This window comes from Oreochromis niloticus, linkage group LG3, assembly GCF_001858045.2.
Source record: "Oreochromis niloticus isolate F11D_XX linkage group LG3, O_niloticus_UMD_NMBU, whole genome shotgun sequence".
In the NCBI taxonomy this organism is placed as follows: Eukaryota; Metazoa; Chordata; class Actinopteri; order Cichliformes; family Cichlidae; genus Oreochromis; species Oreochromis niloticus.
In genome coordinates, this window is record NC_031967.2 from 50642680 (window position 1) to 50655106 (window position 12427).

At 41.4% G+C, this 12427-nt stretch overlaps 1 protein-coding gene across 2 annotated transcripts in view; it reads right to left on the minus strand.

The window, feature by feature from the left end:
• Positions 1-3714: 3714 nt before the first annotated feature.
• The window catches only part of rbm46 (RNA binding motif protein 46), a 36435-nt gene continuing 27722 nt past the window's right edge, over positions 3715-12427 (minus strand). For both annotated transcript variants that reach the window (XM_003455543.5, XM_019360251.2), the window contains exons 10-11: positions 7019-7283; positions 3715-6068 (exon numbers count right to left, since the gene is read on the minus strand). In XM_003455543.5, coding sequence (XP_003455591.1) covers positions 7021-7283 — 263 coding nt within the window. In that variant the 3' untranslated portion in view covers positions 3715-6068; positions 7019-7020. The remainder of the gene's footprint in view (positions 6069-7018; positions 7284-12427) is intronic.

Genomic DNA, 12427 nt, shown 5'->3' on the forward strand with positions numbered 1-12427 from the left:
GTCTGGCAGACGTGTGCTCTGTGCTTTGATTTTTTTTTTCCTTTTTGGTAGTTTTCATGCTACAAAGACTGAATCAAGTATTAAGTTCCTCGAGTGTGGAAGGTTGAGAGTTCAGAAAAGTGCTGAAGAGAAATAGGAGCTGCAGAGCAGCAGAGCAGCAAGCCTTTAGAGGAAAACAAGAATCCAAAGGCAGTGAAACTGAAAAGACAGGAACTACTGTTCACCTGTTTTTTGCTTTGGTTCAAGCAGTACTGGCATTTCTTCTGCATGATCTAAAACCAAGTAGACATGCCAAAAAAAGAAAAACATGCGTAAGAAGTCATCAAGTAAGTAGTCTATAGATATCTAAAGACAGAAACAAGAATTTGGCTTTTGTTTCTGACATTTGTGCTTCAGATTTCGTTCAATACCATCAATATGCAGGTAAACATGCCTTTCAGGGAGCCAAAGATGTGTGGGATTTGCCAAATTCCAATTTCAAAACTATCTGCTGTGGTCCGCTGACGATTTAGTTTACAGCTCAGGCAATGGCTAGCAGGCAGAACAGGAGGATTTAGCTACACGGTCAGACCACCGTCACTAACGTCTGATGCAAACTCAGTAATTTTCTTGTATAAGACACCAGAAATACAACAGAAACCACAGAAAAGGAGAACAGAAAACAGAAAAGGAGCTTCATTAGTTACCTATCGCAGGCTTTCAAGGGGTCAAAACAACCATCTTGATGGAAGTCTGTATACATTATGATGCATTCTCAATCATCCAGGAAAGTAAATCTCCAAAAGTTGAATCTGTTCATCTGGACGTAGCGTTTTGTGGGAGAAACGTTTCGTCACTCATCCAAGTGACTTCTTCAGTCTCAGCTGACTGCAGGTTTCCCCAAACATTATAACCAGTACATTTGCATAATGACTGAAACCAGCCCACGGATCACATTAACTCGGTGGACCGACACATCAAATTCACCAGGGAGGATATGAAAAGTGGCAGGTTAGCCTTCTTAGACTGTGAGATTTCCATCAGTAATGGGGGACATCTAAAAGCTGACGTGTACCGTAAACCTACGCATACGGATCAGTATCTAAGGTTTGACTCTCATCATCCACTGGAGCACAAACTGGGTGTCATCAGGACACTACAACACAGAGCGAACACCATCCCCACTGACACAGCGGCCAGGGAGGCAGAAGAACAGCACATCAAGAAGGCCCTGAGTAAATGTGGTTATCCCAGCTGGACTTTTGTCAAAGCTGGGAAGGCACCTAAAGAAAGCTCCAGCCGATCCAGGAGAGAAGGACAACCGCTGCCCAGGCGAAAACCTGTAGTGATCCCATATGTGTCAGGAGTATCGGAACAGTTGAGACGCATTTTTTCTAAACACCGGGTCTCTGTGGCTTTTAAACCCCAAAATACGCTGCGCCAAAAACTGGTCCACCCCAAGGATTGGGTCCCCCGACACAAACAGAGTAACATAGTGTACGCTGTTAAGTGCCAGCAGGATTGCGAGGATTTATACATCGGGAAAACCAAACAACCTCTAACGAAGCGGATGGCACAACACAGAAGAGCTGCCTTGTCAGGCCAGGACTCTGCAGTTTATTTACACCTACAGGCCAGTGGACACTCTTTCAACGATGAGGATGTACACATCCTGGACAGGGAGGAACGCTGGTTTGAGCGCGGAGTCAAGGAGGCCATTTACGTGAAAAGGGAAAGACCATCTCTGAATCGAGGAGGGGGCCTAAGGGTACATCTTTCGCCATCTTACAATGCTGTGATTACAGCCATTCCCCAACTCTCTGTGAATGGTACTCATGGTTATTGGTCAGTGGTTGTTGATCAATGGTCATGAGAATGTGCATAATTATGATTAAGGAACTGACCTCCCAGCCCATTGTTCCTTCAGTGGGCTGGTTTCAGTCATTATGCAAATGTACTGTTTATAAGGTTTGGGGAAACCTGCAGTCAGCTGAGACTGAAGAAGTCACTTGGATGAGTGACGAAACGTTTCTCCCACAAAACGCTACGTCCAGATGAACAGATTCAACTTTTGGAGATCTGTATACATTAGTTTGACACGAAAGGCTAGTGCTACTTTTCCTACAAAATATACAGAACACTTTGTGTGATGCTGAGTCATCCCAGCTCAGCAAAGATCTTTTATATCCGTTTAAGCTTCAGGGTGCCAAATATGAGGTGTGTTGTAAAACATCTATAGCTCAGCGAACCAAAATCTGAAGTCTTAAATTAAATCTCCCCTTTGAAGGTAATCACCTGGATGCCTTGCCATCTAATGCTGAAGGGTCAAAAATGTTGCCCCTTCAGCATGAAATTTATTGTGTTTAAGAGGCCAAATTGCAGTGAGCCAAACCTGGTGCATAAGACAAGTGCTAATGGAAGACTGAATTGGTGTGTTCCAAAAAACTGATTTATATCAAACTCCATGTGGAGAGCTCAAAAGGGATTACATTAAATGACAACAACACACTGAACAGGAACTCCTAGCCAAGATATTAGAGCTTTGGACTTGAAATTGAATGAAAACAACCATCTTCAAGAACATCAGCTCTCTATAAAACACCAGCGTTATATTTTCCACTGAGAACAGTGATCGAAGGAGAAGCCATGATATTCTTCTAGAGTCTTCTTCTTGTTTCAAAAAACATTAGTGGATTGAATCCGCCCTCCCCCCCCAACAACACACACATGCGTGTTCCTGACCAGCTGTACTGGCTTCCAGCTTGGACATACTGGGTTTGCGGTGTAGTAGACTCCATTCTTCCATCACCTCTGATTATCTCCAACTTGAAAGTAAGCCACTTTGACTGAAGTTTATGATTGATGTCAGTGCAAATTTGAAACATGAACACATGCAAGTGATCTTTGTAATACCTTCAGGAATAGTGCTCCAGCTTCTTGAAGGAAATTCAAAGCTCTTTTTAGATGTTGGCTGCCTTTTCTTCTATTCTCTGTTGAGATGATCCCACAGTGCTTCAATAACGTTTAGGTCCAGGTTCTGGGGAGGCCGATCCATGACTGATAGTGTTCCACTGTGTATTTATCAGATGTTTTCCAGATGTTATTACATGGTGGATTATAATGTGATAGTACTTTTCTGTGTTCATAATTCCATCTACCTCCAATGTGCTTTACCGATGGCTGCAGACACTCACTGTTGACCACCTCCATACAACCTAACGATTTTTTAAACCAAAAATGTCAAATATGGACTCTTCACTCCATCAGACCTCTTGCTGCTGATTTTTCAGTCCAGTTCTTGTTAATTTTGGTACACCTCAACCTTTTCTCCGTTTCCCTTGATTAAAGAATGGCCTTACTGCCACTCTTCCACCGAGACCATTTCCTTAAGGACATGACTTCCTGTTCATCTGCTGTAGATCCTTTTTTTAGGCCTCACACTTCTTTTGTCCTCCACTTCTCGAGTTTCCACAGTTTCTTTAAGGATACACTGCACATCATGCTGACATATGCCAGGTTTTTGCTAATAGCTCTTTCGGAATCACCTTGTTGGTGCAAAAATTCAATTTTATGTCTGTCAAACTGTGTTATCTTTGGAATTTCTCAAGATTCAACTACAGAAATGGGAACAAACAATGTGTTTTTGTGACAAGGTGCTAGTAGAAAATGTGTATAATTTAAAATTAGTTCTTTGATTTAGTTGTGTGAATTAGCTTTCTGTCATGTGTGGACACAACACTGGGTAATCCCTTGAGTTTGGTGTGGTTTTTAATGTTTGAATGACACAGATCAGTGTTAAGTGGCCAAGCAAACAGACAAGAAACATTCTCTGTAAACAGTCAGGTACAAAGACTGGACTGGACTGAATGAGTGAAAAAGCAGCCTACAGAAAGTCCTACAAAACCCAAAGAACCAGTGCTCAAACCCACTTTCAAATTCAAGAAAGCCTGGCTTCTTTGGATCAAAACATAAAGAAATGAATGGTGACTCGAGACTTTTGCATAGTATTGTACTTAATACTATTCAACCATTTCGTAGACCAAAAACGGTACAGGTGTAAATGAATCAACGGTGGCAGAGTTTAATTCCCACACTCCCAGTGTTTAATTTTTGGAAACAAGTTTCCTGAGATTGAACTACAACACAGAGATTCACATGAATACACAAAACTCTTTGACTTCATGTGCTTGAAATTTAACCGTGTGGGAAGCTTATAAGCAAACCCTTCATTACTTTTTGAGCGTTGTGAAATACTTCATATCTGTTTTTAATAAATAGGGTAACATTCGGAGCAACTAAGATTTGTTCTTTTACACACTATCGTGATTTCTAATTGGCCTTACTATCACTACTGTTTCTGCTTTTCCTATTCACGACTGAAAAGATTTCAGTCTGGTTTGGATCTCACTAAAATGACAACTGGGACGAATATTCTGACATGCATTAAAAATATTCAGATTCTCTGTCACAAACAGGATCTTCACTCTGTTTTTAAACACAAATTCTCCTAAAAATCAGTCGAGCAGAGCAACATGTGTCAGGAGCTTTGTATGAAACAAGGGACAGAGTAAAATGAACGTGAAGTAAAACTACGCAAACACAGTCACTGTAAATACGTAAAACATTTAAAGTCCAAACAACATGCATCAGTCAAACTAGTCGAGAAAAAAAAAACATGAACATAAAAACACTCCGCTGTTACTTTGATCTTAAAAACGATGAATTTCAAACTGTCAAACTCACCTTTCAGTGCTTTTGAATTCATTTTTTAAGGAACAACCCTCTCCTCTAGACTTCAAACTCCCCCAGGGCACAGCAAAAAAGTATTTATAAATTCTGCTTGCTTTAAAAATGTAAAACTGTAAGAAGAAAAAATATACAGCATGTCCTCATCTCCAAAATATTTATACAAAATCTGTAATTTTGTAACAATTTCCTGTAAAATCTATCATCTTTAAACAATTATAAAATTTCTAGAAAATCCTTTTGAATTCCAAAGTGTCTACAAAAAAAGAACAAAACAAATGGAAGAATATTTATCTGTAGGTCTACCATTAATAATCGTACTTTTATACTGATCAATCTGCTGATTATGTTGGCAGTTAATTAACTTTTTTATACTACCTGTAATGGAAAAATGGCCTAAACTATGACGTAATTACCAATAACAAGTGAATTTCAGGTCCCATAAAGACAAATTCTAAAACATAAAATACTATGTTATGGATTTTTATTGATTATTCTACCTTTTCCCCATTAATTAAGGACCCCCATAAATTAAAGGTCAAAACTGTTCCCATAATGACAATGAAAGTCTTCGAAAATAACGAAATACCATCAATATTATCTCTAAGGCATGCAACAACTAATTATTTTGTAAATGTAAATAAAAATGCTGATTTTATCATTTTTGTCTGCTTTATAGTTGTAAATTTGGGAAAAAAAATTTTTTCAGAGATATTTACTCAGGTGCCTGCTTTTGAATAGATCAACCCTTTAAAAGGACGCCCCCCCCCCCCCCCCCCCGTTGCTTTTTTCATTACTGTAAAATGAACTTTTCTTTATGAACACTAAACAACTACAGAAGCACAAATGTGAAACTAAACCATGAAAAACTAACTGTGCCTCTGTTTGTGCTAAATGCAGTTTAAATGAGAATAAACAACAAAAGTTGTTGCAGAGGCTCCTTCTTCCTCGTGCTTTTCTTCTTTTTTTTAAACTCTTAAAACCAGCCTGGGTGCAAAACAGCTCACACAAAAACAGAAAAGAAGAAACTGGTCTTTTGTTTTGGAGCTCCATATTTAAAGTTGGATTGTGAAGGAAGTCGGCAGCTACAAAAATTCCTCTAGAATAAGAAGAGGATGACAGAACAGTGACTACGCCCCTTCCCTCACAACATAACAGGACGACGAAAGTTAACATAACAGAGGCTCTAATGTAAAAAGGCCCATTAGCAATGTACAATTACACCGTGTGGAGTGTAATTGTAAGAAACACAGTCCTGCCTTTTCTTCCTCGCACTTTTCCTCCTGTGGATCTTCCTCTAACTTCTGACCCTCAGGTGAGGAAACACCTCCGGCAGAAAATGACTGGAGGGCATAAAGACAAAACAGTAAACACAAGACGTCAAAAATATATGTATACAACTTTTCTCCTGGCTCCTAATGGGCTATTTGGAGTCGGCTCACAGTGTTACTTCATAGAAACATCTGCGTTAACCTGTTATTGGCAAGCATTGTTAAAGTGATATATGATGAAATGCAGTGACCTTTGGTTCATCTGTAGCACAGATGAAAACATTACCTACATACAACATCTGCCAAAAGAACTAAACCCTTTCATTATACAATACATGGCCTAAAGTATTTACTTACTCATCCACATCATTTAATTCAGGCGTTCCAATTATTTCCATCGCCACAGATGTATAAATCAAGCACCTACGCATGCAGACTGCTTCTGCTAGAAGAGGTTTCCATAGCCTAGCTGCACCCAAGCCTCTTAATGCTTCAGCAAGATATTTCAGACAGTTTCATGTTCCCAACTTTTTGGGAACAGTTTAGGGATGTTCCCTTCCTGCTCCAACATGACTGCACACCACTGTACATAGAAAGCTCAATACAGTCATTGACGAGCAAGTTTGGTGTGGATGAACTTGACTGGTCTGCACAGAGTCCTCATCCCAATACAACACCTTTGGAAGGAATTAGAGAGGAGACCGAGAGCTCGGCCTTCTCATCCAACATCAGTCACTCAGTTCATATGAATGTGAAGCTTGATGAATGAATACTTTTATCCATATAGTGTATCTATATGCCATATCAAAAGCAGATGTTTTGAAGAAGACATGCTCTGAAGTGCAAAACTAAATAAACCACAAAAAATGTCAAATAAAATTAGTTATACTGAATTAGGGCATAAAATCAAACCGCCTTTACTCGGTCTCCTTGGAAACCTTTCTTATATTAGTAGGACACAAAAAGTCTTCAGAGACAGTATGTATCTCCTCGATGAGACTCAGTGCAGCAGTGAGTCTCACCATCAGTAGAATGGCGACTGCGGGCTGATGTAGAGTCTCTGAGTCGGAGAGGCGGCAGGGGTGAGCGAGGAGAGAGAAGACAGGGTGGAGAGGGGGTATGGGGACTGAGGAGGAGGAGGAAGAGGAGGGAGGCAGGAGGCGAAGGCCCGGCTGGTGCAGGTCAGGACCCCTGGAGTGGTGATAGTGGCAGCAGGCGGGGACATGGCGAGAGGAGGAGAGTTGCTGCTGGGAGAGTCACAGGATGCTCCGGTCAGAAAAGAAAAGTCTGGAGGAGAAAAGAGGAGACGGGGAAAAATATTATTTGTAAAGCACTTCTCAAAACACACAGTTTGAATAAAAGCCACCCACTGAAGATAATTATATATGTTCCAGCAATCAACCATAATGGTCTTACATTCATCACAAGATGCACACTTCCATACATGGATTTAGATGTAAACGTTGGCCAAAAAAGAGAGAAAAAGATTAAGGAAAAGATAAATTGTAAAAAAGAATTTTAGGATTCATTTGGAACAGACTGAGGACTGACAGAGGGAGATAAGGAAAGAGGGGAAATCAGTTTGTGCTGGTTGCCTTCTTTCAGTTAAGATCTTATTATTTGTTTATTGTTTCACTCTAGTTTTTATTTACTGTATCTGTAGTTCTCAAAGGTCGATTACTGCATTTGCACCCAGTGAGCCAAAAAGATAAAAAAGTGAAAGGTGCAAAGATGTATCTATGTGCATCTTATATACTACTGTTATTTGGTCCTTCCATACAGCCTTCTTGTTAGAGTCAGGGTTGTAGAGGGGTGGGGTGGGTTTGAAGACCATCCCACCTGTTGCAGGCCTTCATGCACTGTAGTCTCGTTTTAACTGAGTGAACTGAAAGCAGTGCACAGAGATTATCTGCTCCCCTCACCCGCTCTCATCAAATGATTAGCTGTCATTAAAGGTTATGAGCTGAGCCATTTCCAGTCTGAAGCCAGCACATAATCATAGGCAGACAGGAAACACTGAGATCACATTACACAATCAATTAAGGTTAGTTAAGCACTGGCAGCTGGCGACAGGGAAGTCCTCCCAAAAACTCCCTGTAGAGCCTTCAGCTGATCCAAAATGCTGCAGCAAGAGTACTGACAGGGACGAGAGCAGATTTCTCCTATACTGGCGTTTCTTCATTGGCTCCCTGTTAAATCCAGAATTCAAAATCCTGCTCCTCACATACAAGGTCTTAAATAATCTTATCTTAATGACCTTGTAGTACCATATCACCCTATTAGAGCACTGCGCTCTCACACTGCAGGCCTACTTGTTGTTCCTAGAGTATTTAAAAGTAGAATGGGAGGGAGAGCCTTCAGTTTTCAGGCCCCTCTTCTGTGGAACCAGCTTCCAGTTTGGATTCGGGAGACAGACACTATCTCTACTTTCAAGATTAGGCTTAAAACTTTCCTTTTTGCTAAAGCATATAGTTAGGGCTGGACCAGGTGACCCTGAATCCTCCCTTAGTTATGCTGCAATAGACGTAGGCTGCCGGGGATTCCCATGATGCATTGAGTTTTCCTTTCCAGTCACCTTTCTCACTCACTATGTGTTAATAGACCTCTCTGCATTGAATCATATCTGTTATTAATCTCTCTCTCTTCCACAGCATGTCTTTATCCTGTCTTCCTTCTCTCACCCCAACCGGTCGCAGCAGATGGCCCCGCCCCTCCCTGAGCCTGGTTCTGCCGGAGGTTTCTTCCTGTTAAAAGGGAGTTTTTCCTTCCCACTGTCGCCAAAGTGCTTGCTCATAGGGGGTCATATGATTGTTGGGTTTTTCTCCATTTTCTTTGTCTTACTTAATGATGATTACATATTAGCGCATTGAGGCAACTGTTGCTGAGATTTGGCGCTACATAAATAAAACTGAACTGAACTGTAGAAGATGCAGCATGTAATGCAGAGACCGTTAACTGTGAGAAAGTGTCATACAATGGAAGAGGGTCGCATGCCAGTTGGGTTCATTGCAAAGCAAGAGAATTGTAGGTGTGATGTGCAAGAGTGTCTCCATCTGCTGCTCGAGTCTGGTACGAATGATAGTCTGAATTATTTTGGCTAACAGTGAGATCACAAATATGTGACGTGAGTCATGACAGTTTAATAAATACACTGTTTGTTTAAACTTTAAAAAATAACAGGAAGAAGAAAAAATCTTTTTTCAATTAAGTCGATTTTTTTGAACTTCAGTATTATTTTAACTGCAGAAGTAAATGAAAGTGAACTGAATTAAACGCCGCAGCCCAGAGAGGAATCAATGTGGGCTTTTATGAAGGGGCAAAGGTAAAGAAAAGGTATGTGCTGAAAGGCAAAAACAGAATATTATTTTTTTCTCAATATCTTGTTTTAATAATTGTTGGCAGGGGGAAAAAAAGGATTTTAAATGAACTTTAGAGCCCCAACAAAGAGATGCTATTTTCTTCAGATATGAAGACAGACAGGCTTAGGGCAGAAAAAGTTTGAAAACCACTGATTTTTTTTTTTTTTTACATTACTAACTTTAATTTTATGCTGCTTTATGGTGTTTAAGGATAGTCACCCGTATTCATCAGTATTAGGGAGTGTAGTTTGGTCTAACCCACGTAGTACACACAGCCAATGAATATTACAGTAGCAGTTTTTTTTTACCTTGTTACACATAATGAAGGCAAGGCAAAGTTATTACAATGAAATTAAACTGCATTTTTTGTGTACATATTGAGACTTTGAGATGTCTACATAACACGGATAGTTGTGTTTTTATTGCTGTATCCATTTTGAACTTTTTCATTTTATATAATAATAAGACAAACAGAAAAACACGAGCACTGAAAGAATATAAAACAGAAAGAATTTGTCATCAGCACAAAGCCAGTTAAACTTCAGTTTGTTCAGTCAGGAAGCAGACACTATTGTAAATGAATATTTCACCTGCTTTGGTGTAAATAAAAGTAAGAATGCACTGGAGAGGCTGCTTCCAAAAAAGGGAATGGTTTAGGACAGCGGTCCCCAACCTTTTTTTGAGCCACGGACCGGTTTATGTCTGACAATATTTTGACGAATTGGCCTTTAAGGTGTCGCGGATAAATACAACAAAATAAAACCAGTACCGGTACCAAAAAAAAAAAGATTTATTCCTAACACACGGAAGAAGACTCAGGGAAACCGAGTTAAAGATAAAAACGACAAAAAAAAAAAAAAAAACCACTAAAAACCCTGAAAACCATAAAGTTTACACCCGAGCCTCAACTCTCGCGGCTCGATACCAAACGACTCACAGACCAGTCCGTGGCCCGTGGTCTGTGGTTGGGGACAACTGGTTTAGGAGGTGGTGGCCACAGATAACTGCTCTCTCTTTATCCCTCCTGACTGATTTCTCTTTACTTTGTGTTAGTGTCTCTGTTACTGCTGGTGGCATAAGACGGTACCTGACGCCCATTCAGGCTAAACAAGTACTTCAACTCTTCCATGATGCCACAATAATATGCATCAGTGCAACAAGGCAAGAAGGTGTGCTGTGTCTCCTCCTCACTCTGGGTCAAGAGTGAGGAGGTGATATCTGGAGATGAGCCGTTACCAGAGGAGAGCTGGATGGAGCCATCACGGTGCTTCAGCGCAACAGCAGGAGGGAACAGTCCCAGAGCTCTACACCATTGGGCTACTCGCGCACGTCTCTGACCCGTCTCTAGTGAGGCCCCGATATCCTCATTTAAACATCATGAGCCACATCCAGCCCACTTCGATCTAAGATGGACCGGATCAGTGAAATTCTCCTTCGTCCAACACCCCTGTTCTAGTGGGACCTCACTGTTTGACTGTCTCTCCCCAGAGATCACCAGGACTAGTGGTGCCCCATTATCTTCACAGGGGAGAGCAGGTTCCCACTGAGCACATGTGGCAGATGTGACGAGTCTGGAGACGCCATGGCGCCTTGCCTCTTCCAGCCATCATCCCGCACCACCAGTTTAGCAGTGAGTCAGTAATGGTCTGACTTTGGTTTTTCTTTTAATTTTAAAGTTGCACAATGTATGCAAGATTTAAGCGTTCCCTTAATGTTCTAAGTAGTGTATATATTTATATACTGTGTGTGACCTGAAGTGCCTGAAAAGAGATGAAGGAAGCTACAGAGAAAGGGGAGGAGATGCAGTATGGGCAGAGATCTCAGGCTCCCCGTGGAGCAGTGAGACTGTTAAAAAAAATGGATTCAGTGCAAGTAAGGCTGATTAAAAGCGTCCAGTCGCCGGGGCGCTCCCAGCTTTGCTCTGCGCTCTTTAAAAACAACATCTTGTTTTCAAAAGGCAAAAAGAAAACATTTTTAATTGTGTCTGGGTTCTGTGCTGGTCCGAATGTCAAACCGCAGGGACGCAAACCTGCTTCCTGAAGTCAATTAAGAAAAACATCCGAATTGTATTTCAGCCTCTCGGTGCTTTAAAAATCGCCTCTTCTTCTCCTTCTCCTCCTCATCCTCACACTCATGTCCAGACTTCTTCGAGTTAAATCTGATTTTAAGCTCCAACCACAAGAGACACATTTAGTGAGAAACTCGAGCTCTATTATATTTTCACACTATCGTCAACTAGTAATCACTTCACCTGAGAGCAGCAGTACGAAAAAAAAAATTGAGGTCATGGGTATTTCCAGCCTTGAATATAGGAGGAAAACTGTGGTTTTTGTCCTATTCGTGGACATCGTATTAGCTCCTTATCCTCTCAAAGGTACTTCAGGGTCCGTGGTTTCTTTGGCCAACCAGTCGACATGTGTTTAGTGGACTTGGAGAAGACTGTGTTCCTCAGGATGTCCTGTGGTGCCTCAGGAGAATGAGGTATCTGGTCTGTACCTACCTTCAGTCCTTGTAAAACCGCAGCGAGAGCTTGCTTCACACACACTAACTCACACATTTTTCTGTTCATAACTTTATGGACAGAACGGGTGAAGTACCCACTGTGGCTCAGGGTTGACTTACTGCCCCAAGCCGAGGAGTAACGAGGAGCTCTGGTGAAGACTAAAGAAAAAAATGGGAAGGTAGGTGAAAGCAGCAGAAACAAGCTTCCATTAACAGGTGGCAGGGCTCAGCCTTTGAGACAGGTTCGAGCTCAGAGTAGACCTGCTACTCTTTCACTTATAAAAATGAGCCAGCTGGGGTGGGTTCGGGCATCTAATGAGATGTTCTAGCCATGTCCTCCCAGGAGGAGACCCCCGAGGCAGACCCAAGACACTCTGAAAGGAAGCATGGCCCTCAGCTGGCTTAAGAACGCTTCAGGTTGCCGTGTCAGCCGCTGACGACAAGCTAGCTAGAGACAGGGAGGTCTGGGTGTATCTGCTTAGACCACTGCTTCTGTTATCCAGCTAATCACCATGGATGGATGGGTGCCTCTGAGTGAAAAAAAAATTCAGAGGGGTGATGCCCACCAGC